Raw genomic sequence first — 21,879 nt, 5'->3', positions numbered from 1 at the left:
CTGCATTTTACTGGAAGATGAAAGGAGAAAAACTCCTTGGTCTCTAAACAAAGAGATTGAATAAATAGGAGAACAGGAATAAGATATATACTACTTTTTTCTCCTTATTTTGCTCCGTGAAAACTTATCTCAAACCTATGCCTTTACAATCCCATGTATAATCAAAAGCAGACATACAGTGGAAATGGCATGAAAATGAGTTTTCATTTCTAGAGCAATCATCTAAGGGTCTACCAATGGATAATGGAATTATGAATCTTTTTCCTTAATAACAAAACATCAGTGGATACTCAATCAAAAAATCAAAAGAAACAAACATTTTAATTGAGTAATGTTAAATTTTAATAGTTCTCATCTTCAATAGGCCTAGAAGCATCCTTTCTTTGGTAGTTACTTTCTGAATTGTGGGCAGTGAAAATTTAAGGAGATCTCCTATTTATCAAAAATCAATGTTTCTTTTAATTATAGAGGCTTAGGAAACACAAAAAGCACTTTTCCCATAGTATTGTTAGCAGTTGTTCTTCATTAGACAATGCCAGGTTTCCATTAGCTTTGTGTAATTCAAGAGTCCAATAGCCATTGCAAAACGTTGAAGATGTTACTGCATAAGTCTGATTTAGAACAGCTATTTGGATCTCAATTATTAATGAAATTAGTGTCCTGAATGTCCGCAAGAGCATTGCCTTAGGTAAAGGCTATAAAGGAAATCATATTAGTGTGGAATTTCCTCTCCTTAGGGGCTCCTCTTAGATTACATTATTCACTTAGCTATCTCCTGTCAGGGAAATTGAAATGCTGGCCATGATCTGATCCAGGGGCAGAACCAAATGGAAAAGTTAAGGGGTATCGTGATGGCATTTATTCCAAAACATTTGTGTGGTGCATTTTGCCTTGGTATCATTTAGTATCTACAAAATAGCACCGGCAAGGATGCACAAACTGGAAAACAGAGAAGAGCAAAGTGGTGAGGAACCCTGTTAGGAAAATTGGCCGGCGTTCCACCTGATAAGCAACTTAGCTTTCCTTTTCTTTGGGTCCTTCCCAGGAACATTGACAAGTGTAATGGCTGCTCTGTGGACCCTCATCCTGGTCACTGCCTCAGGTAAGTCCTTTTAATGGTTTTACTAGGAATTGAATATTAATGCTTAGAAGCTCGAGACAATATTTTTATATACCATGTTATATAACTTCTCTCAAGTGTTTGTCTTGATTCATCATCTGAAAAACCCCAGTCCTGTGACAGTACATGGAGATGTGTTTATGATTTTATTCCTACAGTTACAGATACACATACATACAGAATCACACAGTAGGGCTTTTTATACATAGCTGAAAAATATGCTCTCAAATATTATAATTCTTTAATAACTCTTCTGTAGAAATCAAGATCTCTTTGCAGCAATTTACATTAAGTCATTCTTTTTCAGATTTGCTTTTATGTCTGGATAATATATTTTTATTATTCAAAATAGTCTTGTCTTCATTATAAGCTTAGAGAGGGAGTCCCTTGCATACATCATGGCTATGGACACCTGGATATCATTTTGACAGTAAAGGTTTTACACCCAGCCTTACAAAGTCTATACAAGTGATGAGTCTATCTCGAAAGACAGCTACTATAAGCTTGCAAGTTTTGAGTGTATAATTCTCCTTAAAAATACTTTGGAAACTAATACACTTTTTCTAAATTTCTGAAACTATACCTTCACACTACCATATCAACTCTACTAAATTAAACCATGTTATTTAGGATGCAATTGATTCCTAGTTGGTAACTGTCCACAAATCAAAAGGGTTATGTTTTTGCTGGTATTTCCTAATACCCTACTTCCTTAAGCTCCTACCTGAATTTTCAAGTTTTAAAAATGCAACTGGGAGTGGAATGAGCCAATTAAGGAGATGAGTAAGGAATTTGGTAGCCAAAGAGCTGGAAATGATTTTTTATTGTATATAAAAGAAAAATGGTCACTTATCATTGAACTATAAAAATCCTGGATGTTGAACTTAATGGTAAGAGCATATCTTAATTATAAAAATGAAAATAGAGGAAATTTCATTAAAAGCCAAATGGGTTTCTTAGAAGAAAATAATTGTGAACATTAAACTAAGTAAGATAAAATAGAAAAATGAAAGTCAGAAAACAGAAGAAATTCTTCTTAATGATAATTCTTTCCAATATTTTGTATTATGGTTGAGTTTTGTCTCAAAGCTTGTAGAAAATGTGTTTCAATCATATCTAGTAGTCAGTCTTGACTGTAAATCATATGGAGAAAGTTTATTGCAGAAAAACCTGAACTTTGGAATTTTACTTGTTAATCTAAAGACAGTTTGTAAATGGAAGAGCACTGAACCAATCACCAATGCATGGCTGCTACCTAGAGGGAGTGTGCTAGGGTAGGAGACCTGGATTAGGAGAAAAATTTAGCTCCTGGTCCACCACTCACCAGGCATATGACATTGAACAAGTCAATTAATCTCTTCAAGACTCAGTTTCCCTATAAATTAACTGTTTCCTTTGGATATTCAGGAAGATCAAATAAGATGGCATTGTGAAATTGTAAGGAGCAACAGAAATGGAAGATATTATTAACCTGAAACCGCCCTCCTCCCCAAAGATAACACCTGCTTGTTTCTGCCAAAAAATGTACTCCATGCAACAGGGGAAGGCCCTCAATGAGATGGACTGATCTGGCTGTGACAATGGGCTCAAGCATGGAAAAGATTGTAACCATGGAACAGGCCCGGGCAGTGTTTCGTTCTGTTGTACATAGGGTCTCTATGTGTCAGAACCAATTTGATGACACCTAACCATAATGATATCCAGCGTGTCAGTCTTCCTTTTGAAATGTGACTCATGGTTGTTCATAATATTCTCAGGGAGTCAGGTCAATGTAGTGTCATGTTTAAGAGCATGGGCTTTGTATCCAGATCAGTTGTTCTTAAATTCCAGCCCTATCACTTGCAAACTCCATGACCACTTGTGTGATTATGGGCAGTATTAACCTAAACCTGTAGTTGCTCATCTGAAGTAATAGTGCAGTCCTGATAGGGCTGTAGAGTACCTGTCTCCTAAGGTTGGTGTGAAAGTTGAATGAAATAATTTATGTAAAGAGCTTGGCCTACTTCCTGGGATACTGCAGGTGTTCATTTAGCATTAAATACTGTTACCACACACCTAAACCTCTATTTACTTATAATCTCTCAGATATATATGTTGTTGGTGGTGGTGGCACCAGTAGTTGCCATCAAGTTGATTCAGAATCATGGCAGCCTCAAGAGTGCAAAGTAGAATTGTACTCTTTAGGTTTTCAAGACTGTGACCTTTTGGAAGCAGATAGCCAGGTCTTTCTTCCAAAGTAACTCTGAGTGGACTTGAATCACCAACCTTTCTGTTAGCCATCTAATGCTTACCTAATTGTACTGCCTAGGGACTCCAATATATGCATAGTTCTCTTAGTATCCTGAAAATAGTATACTCACCAAAGAAAGAATAGCATTTTTTTTTAAAATCAGTGTTACCTGAACACTTCAAGATAGGTGTGTGAGACAGTAACTCATTGAAATAAAGAAAACAAAGTAATAATTCTATTGTATTCTTATCTCTTAAAAAAATCTCTTTTTGTCTGCATAATTACTGTAAGAATGGAATTATAGGTATAGCTGTGCTTCACAGCTCAGTCACTAACACATTCTACTTTCCAGAAATCTTACAAGTGAATTATTTGCAGCTGATTATTAGCATTCAAGGAGGTAGTGTCAGTGAGGAATCTTTTCTGGGTCTGTTGATAGCTTCCATCAGTGTCTGTTGAAACATCACTGAACTGTGAGTCATTTAGTGCTTGTGTGAATGTCACATTAGCTTTCAAGGGGCATAATTTACTGTTAATTAATGGTCACTTAAATCCTTAATCTCTCTTCTGTAATTGATCTTTCTTCTCAGGCAGATTTGCATTCATAGTAGAAATGTAATTTATTGTTTCTTCCCATTTTAAACAAAGAGCTCTTTCCCTTTTTGGTTTATTTAAGCACATTTCCATTTACTTATTATTTTTCTCCTACCATGGCTTGTTTTCCTTTTCTTCCTAGCTCTAGCTTCTAGAACTTTCTCTTTTTCACCCAGAGACTTTGACACAAACAAAGACATTGAAATGTTCTAGGAAATATGTATTTATCCATAGGGAACTTATAGATTGTTTCCTAGAAAAGACAGCAGAGGAGAATTTGAGCTTTTATAGGCAAAGGGTGCAGAGAACTCAAGATTCATTTCTCAGAATTATGTTTTAATTCTGTCTTAGGTAGTTAGTTTCCTGTATTGCAACACGCCCATTTTGGTATTTCCCCAACTGAGACTTGAATTGGGGGCTTCAAAGCGAGGTAAAAGTGAAGTTGCCCAAAGCAAAGTTAGCAGGAAAAGCACTGGACCGGCTTCGCTTTGTACTCCTGACTCTCCTCCCCTGGTGTACGCCAGGCGGGAAATGGTCTCAGGTAGAGATTCACAGCACAATTTTGACAATTGCAGCTTTAAAAGAAGAAGAAGAAAGGAAAAAAAAAACTAAAAATTATGTCTGGTGCAAGCTACCCACTCAAGCCCTATACACCTGAGTAGTTGATGCCACTTTAAGCATTTTCACGGGTGAACAGTTAGGGAGTTACAATGCTCATTAGATTCCCAGCACTAGTGATAATGGCAGTGAATATTCCACTGCCCACAAGGAGTCTGAAATTGCACCTCAAGCTACGTTGTTAACATTTTGGTCACACTGACATTGATAAATCATAGAAATTGCTGCCTGTGGCGGCAAGTGACATGACATCATTCATAAAGAAATGGGTATAAACAGGATTGTCACACAGGGAGCAGATATCTCATTTACAGTTTCCTGCTGGATCCCTCATACCTTCAGCAGCTCATCAAAATAACCATCAAAAACACTGAGCGCCCAGACGAATTCACGAGCAGGACACTACAGATTAGATTTCACTCACACACTGGGGCAGGAGGTGTGCAATTTACTTCAGTCCAATGACTTAGCGAAGCTTTGAGTTCCCTAAGGGCTGGCAAAGCTTGTGAACAAAATATCTTTTTGCAATTCAAAGAAAACCTTCACAAATTTGTCACTTCCAATTGTTGGTGCTCATTTTTCTTGCTTCCTTTTCCCCTGGCCTACCCTGCCTGAACACCAATCACTGCACTCTTACAAATCAAGATTTCTGGGTTATAAGAAGTAGTTGTTCCCTGCAACTAGAGAGTATTTTCCCAAAACAAAGATCTCATTTTCTGACAAGTGCATTTTATTGAAAAGACAGATTGAGTGAGAAAAGAGATTTTTGAGGAAAAAGTATGAACAGGAATCTCATTTATCTTATTATTTAAAAATCCACACAATCTTTGAGTTCACTGATTTGACCTTGTTTGTTTCCTATTTAATTATTGAATTACAAGTGGAAAATCAAGATAAAAAAATCAAGGGTGAACTTAAGTTTTGGCTAAGTGTATGGATGGGTTTCTTCTATGTGCCAGCAGGTAGTGATACAGGAATAGAGAAAAAATAGTCTCTTCAGGATCATAATTACTGTAAGAATGCAATTATAGGTATAGTTTACATCCTCGGAAATGGGTTGATTTATTTATCTTTACAATAAGATTTCTCTACAGGTACTAAGGCCATAAGCTCCCTTTAAAGAGGTGTCTTTGTTATCAAGTACTACGACAACAGAAATACAAGTAGGTGACTTTAACAAACAGAAGCTATCTGTCACAGTTCAGGAGGCTAGAGGTTCAGGTTCAGGGCACCAGCTCTAGGAAAAGGTTCTCTCTATTGGCTCTGGGGGAAGGTCCTTGTCTCCTTTCAATATCTGTGGGTCCAGTGTTCCTTGGAGATCTCCATTTGTCTTGGCATCAATCTTCCTCTGGGTTTACGTGGTTCTTAGCACAGGAACCTGGGTCCAAAGGACATGCTCCACTCCTAGCTCTTCTTTCTTAATGTCATTGAGGTCTCTCCTCCTATACTCACTTTTCTTTTCTTCTATCTCCTACAAGATAAAAGATGATGCAGACCAAGGAAACTCACCTTATGTTGGATCAGGACTGTAAGGGTGTTGTATGCCACCTTAATCCCCTTACAACTGATTGACTGATCACATCAGATCACATTATGGGGGATGATTACATCATTATATAATTGCCAAGCCACTGAGAATCATGGCCCAGTCAAGTTGACACATATTTTTTGGGGACACAGTTTTATCCATGGCAAGAAGTATCTGCCAAAGAACTCCATTAGCTGGCTGTGAACTTATGCAGATTGAGGGGAGCTGAAAATCATATTCTACTAAGAGCCAATGAGTCCTGAACAGTCTGCAGCATCCTAAAGATGCTAAATTCCTTTTATTTTTATCCTCACAGTGATAGGTTTCTTTTCCAGGAATCCAAGCCATAGATACATCTCATCCCAGGAATTCTGCTCAACATCATCTCATCAAGAAGCTATTACAGAAATACCACAAGGAAGTGAGACCCGTTCACAATTGGAGCAAGGCCATTACAATACACCTTGATCTATTAATCCATGCAGTATTGGATGTGGTAAGAACTATCTCACTCTTTCCTATACCTGTTACCTCTTTTAAAACTACCTGCTGTTTATGCAGGGAACTGGGAGAGGTTGTAGGTCCTTGGGTGGTGCAAAGAGTTTGTGCTCAGCTACTAACCAAAAGGTGGGTGGTTCAGACCATGGAAGAAAGGCCAAATGATCTGCTTCCATAAAGATTACACCCAAGAAAACTCTGTGGAGCAGTTCTACTCTGTCTCTCACGAGCTCACCATGGGTTAGAATCGACTCATCAGCAACAGGCTTGTTTTTTTTTTTGACTACTTCCTTCAATGGTTTCTAGATTGTGTTGACCAAACAACTGGACATCATAGCCTAGCCAAGGTGACACAAAAACTATCACAAATTGTGAATTTTTTTTTTTTTTTTTGTCTGTGGCTTATCTGTTCATTTTCTTAATGAGTTATATGATGAAATACACTTTTATCAACTGCTTTCTGAGTCCTGTCCGAGAAATTTTGGCTACTTCAGGTTCACAAAGATGTTCTCTTGTGTTTTCTGTTAGAAGCCTTGTTTTTAGCTCTTACGTTTAGCTCTACGATCTATTAAGAATTAATGTTTGTGATGGTGTGAGGTACGGGCCAAGATGTTTTTGTTTGTTTGTTTGCATTTATATAAGAGTTACTCTGTTTTTGAAAAGCCTTTCTTTTTTCATCAAATTGCTTTGGTGCCTACATAGAAAATAAAATTGACAATATACATATTGATCTGTTTCTCTTGAAATAAGGTAGTGTCCCAAATCCAAACCCACTGCCATCGAGTTGATTCCAACTCATAGCAACCCCCATTGGGTGTTCAAGGCTGTATATCTTTATGGAAGGAGATTGCCTTATCTTCCTCCTGTGGAGTAGCTTGTGGCTTTGAACCTCCAACCTTCTGGTTAGTAGCCAAATACCTTATCCACTATGTTACCAGAGCTCCTTACGATAATGTAAACTCCTCCAAATTTCTTCTTCCTTTTTAAGATTGTTTGGCTTTTTTAGATCCTGGGAATTTCCATATAAATTTTAGAGTCAGTCTGTCATTTTCTACTTTTTAAAAAAACTTATTGGGAGTTTGTTTGTAATGCTGTAGAATCTAGAGATCAATTGGATGGAGAATTGACAAAATATTGAGTTTTCAATTCTTCAGCACGGCATATCTTTCCATTTATTTAGGTCTTCAGCAGTGTTCTGTAATTTTCAACATAGAAGTTTTGTTGTTGTTGTTGTTATGTGCGGTCGAGTCAGACCCAACTCATAGCGACCCCTCCTTGGGTTTCCGAGGCAGTATCACTACAGAAGTAGATTGCACCATCTTCCTTCTGAGGAGTGGCTAGTGGATTTGAACCGCCAGCCTTCTGGTTAGCAGTCAAGTGCTTTAGGTAGAAGTTTTACACATATTTTATTAAATTTATCCTGAAGTAATTTTGATGCTATTATAGATACTATTTAAATTATTAAAATTTTCTAATGGTTTGTTGCTAGTCCATTGAAATATGATTGATTTTTGTGTATTGACCTTGTATCCTGTGACCTTGCTAAAGTTGTATACTAATTCTACCAGGCTTTTTTTTTTTTTTTTTTGATAGATTATTATTTTCTACATATATAATCAAGTCATTTGCAACTAAAGAGTTTTACTTCTTACTTTCTTATCTATATCCACTTTATTCTTTTTTTTTCCTCTTGTTTTAGTGCATTTCTGAAGACCTCGACTAAAATGATGAATGAAAGTGATGAGAGCTGACATGTTTGCTTGTTCTCATTAAGTATGATGTTAGCTATAGGTTTTTTATAGGTGTTGCTTACTGGGTTGAGGAAGTTTCCTTCTATGTCTTGTGTTGTTGTTAGGTGCCATTGAATCAGCTCTACTAGCAACCCTATGCATAACAGGATGAAATGGCACCCAGTCCTGGGCCACCCCACAATCGCTGCTGTGCTTGAGCCCATTGCTGCAGCCACTGTGTCAATCCATCTCATTGGGGGTCTGCCCATTTTTCTTTGACCCTTTACTTTACCAAGCATGTTATCTTTCTCCTAGGACTGGTCCCTTCTTACAACATGACCAGTGTAGGTGAGATGAAGTTTCGTTATTCTCACTTCCAAGGAGCATTCTGGCTGCACGTCTTCCAGGACAGATTTGTTAGTTCTTCTGTCAGTCCATGGTATTTTCATTATTCTTTGCCAACACCACAGTTCAAAGGCATCAATTTTTCTTTGGTCTTCTTTATTTATTGTCCAGCTTTCACATGCATATGTTGTTGTTGTTATGTGCCATCGAGTCGTCCCCGACTCATAGCGACCCCTCCTTGGGTTTCTGAGGCAGCATCACTACGGAAGTAGATTGCCCAACTTTCCTTTTGAGAAGTGGCTGGTGGGTTTGAACCGTCAGCCTTCTGGTTAGCAGTCAAGTGCCTTAGGCTCTATGCTACCAGAGGTCCCCACATGCATATGAAGTGACTGAAAATACCATGGCTTGGGTTAGGCTCCCCATAGGCTTCAAAATGGCATCTTTGCTTCTTAACCATTTAAAGAGATCTTTTGCAGCAGATTTTCCCAGTGCAACAAGACATCTAATTTCTTGACTGCTGCTTCCATAGGTGTTGATTATGGATCCAAGTTAAATTAAATCCTTGAGAACTTTAGTATTTTCTCCATTTATCATGATGTTGTTTATTGATCCTTTTGTGAGAATTTTCATTTTCTTTATGTTGAGGTGTAATCCATACTAAAGACTAGGTAGTCTAATCTTCATCAGTAAGTGCTTCAAATCATCTTCACTTTCAGCTAGGCCAGTTGTGTCACCTGCATATCGCAGATTGTTAATGAGTCTTCAATCCTGATGCTGCATTTTTCTTCATACAGTCTAGCTTCTTGGATTGTTTGCTCAGCACACAGATTGAATAAGTATGGGAAAAGGATACAACCCTGACACACACCCTTCCTGTTAAACCGTGCAATATCCCCTTGTTCTGTTTGAACAACAGCCTCGTGGTCTCTATACAAGTTCCTCATGAGCACAATGAGTGTTCTGGAATTACCATTCTTCACAATGTTATCTATAATTTGCTATGATCCACACAGTCAAATGTTTTTACTTAGTCAGTAAAACACAGGTAAATATCTTTCTGGTATTCTTTGCTTTTAGTCAAGATTCATCTGACATCAGCAATGATATCCCTTATTTCATGTCCTCTTCTGAATCCAGCTTGCATATCTGGAAGTTCTCTGTCAATATACTGCTGTGACCATTTCTGAATTATCTTCGGCAAAATTTTGCTTGCATGTGATATCAATATTGTTTTATAATTTCCACATTCTGTTGGATCACCTTTCTCTGGAAAGGACACAAATATCAATCTCTTCCACTCAGTTGGCCAGGTAGCTGTCATCCAAATTTCTTGGCAAAAGCAAGTGCCTCCAGCACTGCATCCATTTTTTGAAACATCTCAATGGGTATTCCATCAATTTCTGAAGACACCAATGTTTTCAGTGTAGCTTGGACTTCTTACTTCACCACCATTAGTTCTTGATCATATGTTACCTTCAAAAACTGAATTGTTCAACAAACATTATCCAATGAAAAAATCTTGGTTTGAATAAAGACACATAGTAAGAATCATGTCATGTGAAACTCTAAGCTGGTGTAATCAGCCTTGAGTAGGAGACTAAGATGAGTTTCTAGGTCACCCCTCATTCTTCTACTTTCTAATTTCATATTGACCAAAATGATATAACATTAGTAAAGTTTCCCTTTAGAGTCTTCTGTAGAGATAAATGTAGAAAAAAGAGTGAAGTCTTCCCATGTATAATTTCTTTTGGAAAATTTTTCTATCTCAATAAATGAAAATAAAATTACATCTCTTCAGTGGGCAAGGGATACTATTATGTCTTTCAAGGATAGGTTAGTGTTTAGATACACTGATTTTTTTATGAGAATATATTAGACCTATGGGAGCTCTGGTAGCATAGTGGCTAAGACACTTGCCTGCTAACCAGATGGCTGGCGGTTCAAACCCACCAGCCACTCCTCGGAAGGAAGGTTGGGCAATCCTACTTCCGTAGTGATAACTGCCTCGGAAACCCAAGGAGGGGTCGCTATGAGTCGGGGCCGACTCGACGGCACATAACAACAACAACAACAACATTATATGAGAGGATATGACATATTTACTTCAGAAATCTGAGAAATTCTTGTCTTCCATTCTCTAGGTTTTTTTTATTTCCCTGTCTACTGTCTTTATTTTATCTTTTACATGTACTCAATACTATAATCAATCTGAACCCTGTGTTGTTTCTTGTTTCTATGCAATTCATTTTGCTATTTATTCCACTGAATGTCCTCCTCTTCATTCTGCATCTGCAAAATATCCTAGTTCTTCAAATCATAGCTCCTAAAAGAAATTTTCCTCATCCCTCCAATCTGTCAATAATGTCTCCTTACTAAATTCACTTAAACCTCTGTGCATTCCTTTTTCATATAGTTGCAAAAATATAGATAACTGTAGCTGCCCCGTGGAGAAAGATGTGGCAGTCTGCTTCCATAAGATTTACAGCCTTGGAAACCCAACAGGGATTGCTGTGAGTCAGAATAGACTCGGTGGCAGTGAGTTTGGGTTTTGGTTTTGGAGTCTGTATATTTCTTAATGCACATAGTTATACAATTAAAATATATACTCTAATTTATCATAATTATTGAGGGAAGGACAAATCTTTCTATTTTCCACAATATGCAGCACAGTATATTTCACTTCAAAGATACTGGATAGATATGTGTCAAATTAACCAATTGATTAAAATATGGAAGTACCAACTTTGGGATTCTCTTTATGAATGAATGCCTTGGCTACTCTGAATATGTTTTGAGAATGTCTCTATTACATTTAGTTGGGCTAAGTCTATTACACTTTAGTAGGCTCTGGGTTAGTTTCAGAGGCAGGGACAGTTTTGAAGCACTTATTAAAATCACTCACAGATTCTGCTCATGTCAGGCCCCTCCCAATGTGAATAGATAACTTGTTGGTTGCATCTGCCAGCCACTGAACTGCTGGCAACTTTTGTTTGGAATGAAGAGTTTTCAGCCCAGCCCTCATCCCTGTACCTCGCTTCCATGATAATGTTTTGCCTCCTGTTTTGTTTATATAAAAGACTACAGTTTTGCCTTAGAATTTCTGGGTATTATGAGTACCTTAGGGAAATCTGATTATAGAGATAATCTACTCAACAGTGAGGAGTTTCAATTTGTTTCTATTGAGTTTTGTCAATTCCAAGTCCCAGATACCTTTGTATTCCAGTCCATTGACTAGAGCCTCCCAGCCAGACGACGAGGCATCTGTTTCTATAGTCTCTGGAACTGGGAAAGATAAATAAGAATGTGGGGGAATTATCTGTATATTTGCTAACCACCAATTTAGATCTAAATAGACTCCCTCTGTTAGGAAGACTAATGAATTCCAATTCTCTGAAATATCCTTTGCTTTTAACAAGCAAGATGGAAGGTATCTGGGAGAAAAAAAAAAAAAACAACACGATACACAGAGGGAAAAGCTGTGAATAATACCACCAGAGAACCAATTATGTTCACCAGCTGGCATTGAGAAACTTGTTTCCTTCAACAAAAAAGACTAGTTTTAAGACTCAAACTGCCTTTTGACATTGTATTCTTAAGGGCTGAATGACAAATCCTCCCAGTCACCCCATAAGATGTTAGAGAAAAATATCTTAACATTGTTAAGATGTAATATGACAGAGCACTGGGCAGGAAGGAGAAAAGGAGCTAAGACATCATCATGGCAGTTAATAAGAATCAACTGGATACAATGCTAGTGATAATGAAATATTAAAATATAAAGACCCTTTCCCCAGTCACACTACTGAGTCAGTGACATATATTCACAACTTGGAATGACAATGATAAAAAATGGATAAGTACATTTAATAGGTGTAAGAAGTATGATTCTTGTGAAAGAGTTGTTGTTGTAAGGTGCAGTCGAGTAGTCTCTGACTCATAGTGACCCTACATACAACAGAATAAAACACTGCCCAATGTGTGCCAGCCTCACAATCCTTGCTATGCCTGAGCCCATCCTTGTAGCCACTGTTCAATCCATCTCATTGAAGGGCTTTCCCTTTTTCACTGACTCTCTACTTTGTCAAGCATGATATCCTTTTCTAGGGAATAGTCCCTTCTGACAACATGATCAAAGTAGTTGAGACAAAGTCTGGCCATGCTCACTTCCAAGGAGCATTCTGGCTGCACTTCTTCCAGGACAGATTTGTTCATTCTTCTGGGAGTCCATGGTACTTTCAGTGTTCTTCACCAGCACCACAACTCAAAAGCATCAACTCTTCTTTGGTCTTCCTTATTCATTGTCCAACTTTCACACGCATATATCTCATATGAAAATACTGTGGCTTGGGTTAGGCGCACCTTAGTCTTCATAGACTTCTTTGCTCTTCAGCACTTGAAAGAGGTCTTTTGCAGCAGATTTTCCCAGTGCAATATGTCTGATATCTTGACTGCTGCTTCCATTGGTGTTCATTGTGGTCCAAGTAAAATTAAATCTCTGACAACTTCAATCTTTTCTCCATTTATTATTATGCTGCTTATTAGTCCAGTTGTGAGGATTTTTTTTTTCTTTATTGAGGTGTAATCCATGCTGCAAACCATAGTCTTTAATCTTCATCAGTAAGTGCTTTAAGTCATCTTCACTTTCAGCAAGCAAGGCTGTGTCATCTGCATATTGCAGGTTGTTAATGAGTCTTCCTCCAATCCTGATGCCATGTCCTTCTTTGTATAGTCCAGCTTCTTGGATTATTTGCTCAGCATACAGATTGAATAAGTATGGTAAAATAATACAGTCCTGACACACTCCCTTCCTGATTTTAAACCATGCAGTATCTCTTGGTTCTGGTTGAATAACAGCCTCCTGCTCTGTGCACAGGTTCCTCATAAGTACAATTAAGTGTTATGGAATTCCCATTCTTCTTAATGTCATCTATAATTTGTTATGATCCCCATAGTTGAATGATTTTGCATAGTCAATGAAACTCCAGAAAACATTTTTCTGGCATTCTTTGCTTTCAGCCAAGATCCATCTGACATCAGCAATGATATCTGTTGTCCCACATCTTCTGAATCCAGCTTGAATTTCTGAAAGTTCCCTGTCAATTTACTGTTGCAACCATTTCTGAATTATCTTCAGCAAGATTTTACTTGCATGTGATATTAATGGTATTGTTCAATAATTTCCACATTCTGTGGGATCACCTTCTTTTGGAATGGATACAAATATGGATCTCTTCCAGTCACTTGGCAAGGTAGCTGTTTTCCAAATTTCTTGGCATAGATGAGTAAGTGCCACCAGCATGGCATCTGTTTGTTGAAACATGTCAATGGATCTTCCATCAATTCCTGGAGTCTTGTTTTTTTGTCAATTCTTCAGTGCAGCTTTGACTTCTTCCTTCAATACCATCAGTTCTTGATCATATGCCACCTCCTGAAATGGATGAACATCAACCAAATCTTTTTGGTACTGTGACTCTGTGTATTCCTTCTATCTTCTTTTGATATTGCCTACATCATTTAATATTTTGCCCATAGAATCTTTCAATATTGCAACTCAAGGCTTGAATTTTTTCTTCAGTTCTTTCAGCTTGAGAAATGCCAAGCATGTTCTTCCCTTTTGGCTTTCCAACTCCAGGTCTTTGCATATTTCATTATAATAATTGACTTTGCCTTCTCTAGCTGCTCTTTGAAATCTTCTGTTCAGTTCTTTTATCTTTTCACTTCTTCCATTTGTTTTAGCTGCTCTCTGTTCAAGAGCAAGTTTCAGAGTCTCTTCTGACTTCCATTTTGGTCTTTTCTTCCTTTCTTGTCTTTTTAATGACTTTTTGTTTTCTTCATATATGATGTTCTTAATGTCATCCCAAAGTTTGTCTGGTTTTCAGTCGTTGGTGTTCAGCTCATCAAATCTATTCTTTAGATGGTCTCTAAATTCAGGTGAGATGTAATCAAGGTCATATTTTGGCTCTTGTGGACTTGTTTCAATTGTGTTCAACTTCAACTTGCATATGAGCAGTTGATGATCTGTTCCACAATCAGCTCCTGGCCTTGTTTTGGCTGAAGATATTGAGCTTCTCCATCACCTCTTTCCACAGATGCAGTTGATCTGTTTCCTGTGTACTCCATCTGGCAAAGTCCATGTGTATGGCCACTGTTTATATTGTTGAGAAAAGGTATTTAAAATGAATAAGTCATTGGTTTTGCAAAGGTCTATCATGCAATCTCCAGCATAATTTCTACCACCAAGGCCATATTTTGCAGCTACCAGTGATTCTTCTTTGTTTCTAATTTTTTGCATTCCAATCACAAGGAATAATCTACAAATCTTGATTGCATGTTTGGTAAATTTCAGACTGCAGAAAATTGGTAAAAATCTTTAATTTATTCTTCTTTGGCTTTGGTGATTGGTATGTAAATATGAATAATAATAGTATTAACTGGTCTTCCGTGTAGGCATATGGATATTATTCTATCACTGACAGCATTATACTTTGGGATATATCTTGAAACATTTTTTGTGAGAATGAATGCTACACCATTCCTCTTTAGTTTGTCATTCCTGGCATAGGAGATCATAAGTTTGTCTGATTCAAAATGTGAAAGAGTAGCTAACTGCTATGTTTTCCACTAACATAAACTGCATTTTGGATGTGTTTCTTTTCTATTTGTGAAGACTCCTGATTGATTGCAACTAAGACTCAAACTAAGCATTTTGTGCATTAGTGGGTGAGACATGCCTTATTTCATGGTCTCTCGGCTGGTAAAATTTGCAAAGAAGTGGTGTGACCTAATCTTGAGTGCTCAATAAACCCAGAACACAAACCCACTCCCATTGAATTGATTCCAACTCAGCAACCCTATAGAACAGAGTAGAACAGTTTCATTGGGTTTCCAAGCCTATAAATTATTATGGAAGCAGATCGCCACATCTCTCTCCTATGGATGGCTGGTGGGTTTGAACTACTGACCTTTGGGTTAGCAGCAGAGCGAGCACTCAACCCTTGTGCCACCAGGGCTCCTTTAAATATGCTTTGTCAGTAGTTGTTTGCTTTCCTGATCACAAGAAAAAGAAACTTTAATTTAAAAGTTTCTCTTTCAATTGATCCCACTCCATTGCAGAGCCATTGTGTACACCTGTGCAGTCTTTTCTACACAATTCCAAGTGCACCATTCACGTGGACTGCAACATCAATAGTGCCTCCCTACTCTATGACCAACCTGGATTCTTCAAAGTAGTGGTCTGACCCTGTGCACAAAGAATATATATTTTTAGTATGGCTGGATAATTAATTTACTACACTCAGTTCTGGGGAAGAAAACAGAGCTGTTAACTATTTTCATGTTATCAACATCTCAAACACTGTTCTTTATTGAAATTTGGTAATTGTACTACATATTACAGAAAAACAAAGGTTATCCAAATGGCTCCTTAGCCTTGAAACTAAATCAGGCAAGGGTGATGTTTTATACATTTTATTTCATATTTCTGGTTGTTGGATTTTCCACTCCTTTTATGTTCTTCTAAGGTTTTCAGTGATGGATTACCCACAAAAAGAAGTGAAGGATATGAGTATAAGATTTCTTTAATAGTTTCTATCAATCTTCTTACTTATAAATTCCCTAGAAATGTCTTAAAAATGTTTTTTTCATTAATATATCTTTTTAAATAGCCATTTCAGTGAGATATAATTCAACCACAAAATTCACCCATTTAAATGACACATTTCAATGTTTTTTAGTTTATTTGCAGAGTTATGAAACCATCACCACTAGCTAATTTTAGGATATTTTCATCACCCCCAAAAGAAACCCCAAACTCATTAGTGGTCACTTGCATCACCTCTTTTCCCTCCCTCTCCCAGTCATAGGCAATTAGTAATATATTTTCTGTTTCTATGGATTTATCTGTTCTTGAAAGTCATGAAAATGGGGTTATATAATACGTGCTCCTTTGTGACTGACTTCTCTTACTTAGCATAAGGTTCAAGGTTCATACTTCTTATAACATGCATTGATATTTTATTACTGAATAATATCCTGCTGTATGGATATACCACATTTTGTTTATCTATTCATCAGTTGTTAGACAATTAAAAAAAATTTTTATTGTGATATGTGTGCAAATTTACAAAGCAGATTCATTTTACACAGAACAGTTCATGCACATCTGATTTCAAGACCCTAATTACAAACCCCAACTATACAAAGCTCTCCTCTGACCTCCTTCCTGTGACTACACCTTCCCTGTGCCCTTCTTATCTATGCATTCCTGTTTATCCAGTTTTCCCTCTATGCAAATGCTGCCATTGTGATGTCTCATGATTGATTGATCTAGAGAATGCGTCTCCCTGGGGTAGGTTCTGCTTGTAGGTCTTTCTACTGATTGGCTAAGAGCTAATCCATGGAAGTGAGTTCAGTTCCAGGCCTGAAGGATAACCTGGGGCCATAAGTCTCGGGGGTTCCACCAGCCTCTATCTGACCAGTAATTCTGGTCATTCTTATGTTTTTGAATTTTATTCCACATTTTTCCTCCCACTCTATCCAGGATCTCCAATTTTGATCCCTTTCTGAGTGGCTGGCATTGGTAGCTGGGCATTTTTGGCTATTATGTATAATGCTGCTATGGACAGTTCTGTACAGGTTTCTGTGGACATGTCTTTTTATCTCTCTTAGGCATGTGCTTAAGAGTTGCATTGCCAGGTCATATGATAACTCTAGGGAGCTCTGGTAGCATAGTGCCTAAGGCACTTGACCGCTAACCATAAGGCTGGCGGTTCAAACCCACCAGCCACTCCTTGGAAGGAAGGTTGGGCAATCTACTTCCATAGTAATACTGCCTCGGAAACCCAAGAAGGGGTCGCTATGAGTTGGGTCTGACTGGACGGCACATAACAACAATAACATGATAACTCTGGTGGCATAGTGGGTAAGGCATTTGGATGCTAACCAGGTCAGTGGTTGAAATCCAGCAACTGTCCACATGGGGAAGATGAGGCAATCTACTTCTGTAAAGAATTACTTTGGAAACTCAATGGGGGTTGCTATGTATGAGTCGGAATCAACTTGACGATAATGTTTTATTTATTATTTTATTTTTTATGGTAACTCTTTGTTTAACATTTTGAGGAGACATCAAACTGTTTCAAAGTGGCTGCACCATTTTGTGTAGCAATGCTCGAGAGTTCCAATTTCTCTACATACTTACCAACACTTGTCATTTTCTGTCTTTTTTATTTTAGTGATCAGAGTGGGGATGAAGTGGTATCTTATTGTGGATTTGAGTTTCATTTCCTTAATGACTAATGAGAGGGATATCATGTTTGGTAAAATAGAGGGTAGTGAAAAAGCAAAGGCTCTCAACAAATAGACTGACACAGTGGCTGCAATGATAGACTCAAGTACAGCAAGGATTGTGAGGATGGTGCAGGACCAGGTAGTGTTTTGTTCTGTTGTATATAGGGTTGCAATGAGTTGAAACCGACTCAATGACACCTAACAAAAACAACAACAATGACTAATGATGTTGGGCATGTTTTCATGTGCTTATTAGTTATTTGAATATCTTTGGGAAAATGTCTATTCAAGTCCTTTGCCTATGTTTTAATTATATTATTTGTCTTTTTATTGTTGAGTTGTAAAAATTCTTTATATATTCTGGATAACAGCCCTTTGTAAGGTTTATGATTTGCAAATATTCTCTCCCATTCTGTGGGTTGTCTTTTCACTTTCTTGATGGTGTCTTTTGAAGCACTTAAGTTCTTAATTTTGATGAAGTCCCATTTATTTTGTCTTTTTTTACTCATGCTTGTGGTGTGATACCTAAGGAACCATTGCCTATTTCAAAGTCATAAAGAAGTACTCCTTTGTTTTCTTCTAAGAGTATTATAGTTTTAGCTCTTATATTTAGGTTTATGATCCATTGTGAGTGAATGAATGTATATGGTGTGAGGTATTCCTTTTCTTTTAATCCCTAAGAACATAGTACTTTAGAATGATCTTCACTAGGTTTGATATAAAAAATTTTGATAAGAAGTTTATTTATTTATTTTGTTTTGTTTTGTGTGGTTTGATTATTATTTTAGACTCATAACATTCATGGCAAACTGCATGTATTATATCATCAAAAATATACCTCATTTGCAATGTGCTCATTCTGTCTATTTGATAAGCAGAGAAATCTAAGCATGGGGTGACTTAACAGGAATGGCTGCCAATGGCAGTTGAGATAACATTCATTGAAAGATTATGAATAATATCTTGATTACAAATAAAAGCTTGGTCTCATATTTTTAGCCCAGAATTGGCTAAGACTACATATAATTTTTTAGTCTGATTAATGGCAGAGTAACTAATTAGAGTGGTAAGCGACTAGCAAATCATTCCAGATGTCAAGTGCAGTCAAAGTGCCATTTTGTCATACATAATATAGTAGAGCTCATAGCGACAGGTGTGAATAATAAATAGGAATTGAGAACACCCAGGAAAAGCCAAGGTAATGATTTTAAAATCAGGATCATTTGGTTAGGTTTTATTTTCTTCCCCTGAATTTTCATAATGTTGAATTGGCCTTTGATTTATTGACATTCTAAGATTTGGTGTGAATTTTATTTTTGCTTTGCAGGATGCACAAAATCAGAAATTGAAGACAAGTGTATGGTACCGAGAGGTAAGTAACTATGTTTCATTCATGCATGCTGGACTCCTGATCTGAATCAGTTAAAAAAATATACTATTCTAAGGAACAAATATTATCAGTATGTCTGTAGCTTCACACATTTTACATGGATTCTAAAGAATTTATTAGAATCCATGTTAATATGTGCCATTGTTTCTGGCTGGGGCTGCCATCTTTAAGAATTGGATCAGAAGGGTTCTGCCCCACCTAACATAGTACCAAATCTCTCCTCAGTTCTTTGGTGAGGTTGACACTGCTCCATTTTGATATGCTTCTTTTTTGACTGCTCCTGACAGGTTTGGGATGATGAGTTTTTGTCTTGGAACACCAGCATGTTTGATGAAATTAGAGAGCTCTCCCTACCTCTAAGTGCCATCTGGGCCCCTGATATCATTATTAATGAGTTGTAAGTATGCTGAGTGTATTTCTACGAGGTTTATACTGCTTAGAATGCCTAGAATATTCAAGTCTCCAATTGTTGTCTTCTTGCAGTCAGTGTCATTATTATTTTTTTGTTTCTGAACTTCTTTTCTGAACCATAAAAGGAGCATAATTTGGGGAATATTCAGGGATGGAATACCATGAGTCAACATCATTTGAGATGTATATTTGGTTACTAAAACTTGAAGTTACTCTTAGATTGTATCTGTGTTATAGGAATAAAAAGTGAGTAAACTTGCTGTCATTACTGAGGCCACCTTTCCCATGGCTAATCATCTCAAGGGAAATGTGATTCTATCTTTGTAGTGTTAAACTAGCCCTAGGTGTCATGGTCACTACCAACTCATAGTCAGTTCTGTTTATGTTTTGAAATGACTGAAACCCTGTCTATAACAACAAGTTTTTTATGTTTCATATAGTGTGGACATTGAAAGATCACCTGACTTTCCCTATGTTTATGTGAACTCATCTGGGACCATTAAGAACTTTAAGCTCATCCGGGTGGTGTCTGTATGCAATTTAGAGACATACGCTTTCCCATTTGATATCCAGAATTGCAGCCTAACCTTCAATAGTGTTCTGCACACAGGTAAACCATGGGAGATGCGGGCTACTAATAGGAAAACACACCTATGCAGTGTTGGTGCACATAGGTGAAATTATATTATGCCATCCATCAGGTAAATTTTATTCTTGCCCATAATTGACTTTTTAAAAAATCTAAACCCTTTTTTGCAGCTATTCTGTTCCTGCCATAAATCAGACCAAGTAGAATGTTCTGTTTAGATATATAGCCCATTACTGTTGTTGATTTGGGAACATATTAGGTTTCCACTGCCACTGAGAATGTTACAGAAGTCACAGGACCGATTCCATTATTTTATGGATAGTTGAATCCAAACTCTAAATTCAGAGTTGTTTTTATTTGTTTGTTTGTTTGTTTTTCATGGCTAGAAAGATTTTTATCCCTGCCCCTAGCTCTATTCCAAATGGTTATATTGAACTCAATCCAAGTAAGACTGCATGTAGGGCAGGAGTAAAAGCAAGAGTTCATATAGGGGAGTTGGAAAAGTGGGTTGATGTTGGAGCCTCTTTCTTTACATGGAAGTCAATCATTTCTGTTGCTTTCAGTGGAAGATGTAGACCTGGCCTTCTTGAGGAGCAGAGAAGACATTAAGCATGATAAAAAGGCATTTTTGAATGACAGTGAGTGGGAACTTCTTTCTGTGCCCTCAACATACAACATCCTGGAGAGCAGCGCTGGAAATTTTGCCCAGATTCAGTTTAATGTAGGTCCTTCTCCTTCCTGTCTCTATGGCCCACTTCTCTATAGGCTTTGGGCTGAGGAATCTCTCTCTGCTGCATCTGCACATTCATTAGTGCTCAAGGATAATTGATGCATATGGCTCTGGCCATCCACCTGCACTCCAGCACCTCAGTCACAGATCTGGCCTCCTGCGTAGATATTCCACAAGTGAACATAGAAAACATAAATGGCTGCCAGGCACCCAGAGGTCTAGAAGCCAAGACCTGGACCACTCTCCACAGCAGGAATTCTCAAACATTCTCAGTACACCCTAACATCTTCACTTTTAGTTACTGTTGAGAAAAATAAACCAACAGTAAACCCACACACCTCACTTTAAAAAAATGGGGAGAAGAGTATCTTAATAACATTACTATCACATTTTTATTATTAATTATTAATTCCAGATGCAGGTGCATAAAATTATCATAGCATTAACCTGAAAACTTTGAGGGATTAGCCGACAAACTACCTGTGAGGTCCTCAGAAACCATTGGTGGTCTCTGGATCAGAGAGGACATGAAGAGAACCCACTCTTCTCAGATATGACATTGGGAATGCTCTTGAGTGCACTGGTCATGGGGAAATGTGCCCAGCAGGGGCCTAGTGGGTAGTGGTGTGCAAGACAGTGCAGCCTAGTACTGTGCACTCCAGAGGCAATCTTTCTCCCTTCCCTGGTCCTCCTGGCAAAACTTCCTGACATGTAATCTGCAGCAAGTTCACACAACTGGTAGACCAACATTGTTAGTATTCAGCAGTGCTCTTTGCTTTTTCTACACGAAGTTATCTAGTGGTGGTAG

The 21,879-nt window shown here is 37.6% G+C and overlaps 1 protein-coding gene across 1 annotated transcript in view; it reads left to right on the top strand.

The window, feature by feature from the left end:
• Positions 1-930: 930 nt before the first annotated feature.
• Positions 931-21,879, top strand: part of HTR3B (5-hydroxytryptamine receptor 3B) — a 34,707-nt gene continuing 13,758 nt past the window's right edge. The window contains exons 1-7 of the mRNA XM_007936526.2: positions 931-964; positions 1,046-1,102; positions 6,426-6,586; positions 19,279-19,323; positions 19,629-19,738; positions 20,193-20,362; positions 20,905-21,062. Coding sequence (XP_007934717.2) covers positions 931-964; positions 1,046-1,102; positions 6,426-6,586; positions 19,279-19,323; positions 19,629-19,738; positions 20,193-20,362; positions 20,905-21,062 — 735 coding nt within the window. The remainder of the gene's footprint in view (positions 965-1,045; positions 1,103-6,425; positions 6,587-19,278; positions 19,324-19,628; positions 19,739-20,192; positions 20,363-20,904; positions 21,063-21,879) is intronic.

Source organism: Orycteropus afer, unplaced genomic scaffold (assembly GCF_000298275.1).
Source record: "Orycteropus afer afer isolate SDZICR_OR568_19922 unplaced genomic scaffold, OryAfe1.0 scaffold00036, whole genome shotgun sequence".
Classification (NCBI taxonomy): Eukaryota; Metazoa; Chordata; class Mammalia; order Tubulidentata; family Orycteropodidae; genus Orycteropus; species Orycteropus afer.
The sequence above is the reverse complement of the archived record's forward strand: the minus strand, read 5'-3'. Positions and strand labels throughout refer to the sequence as shown.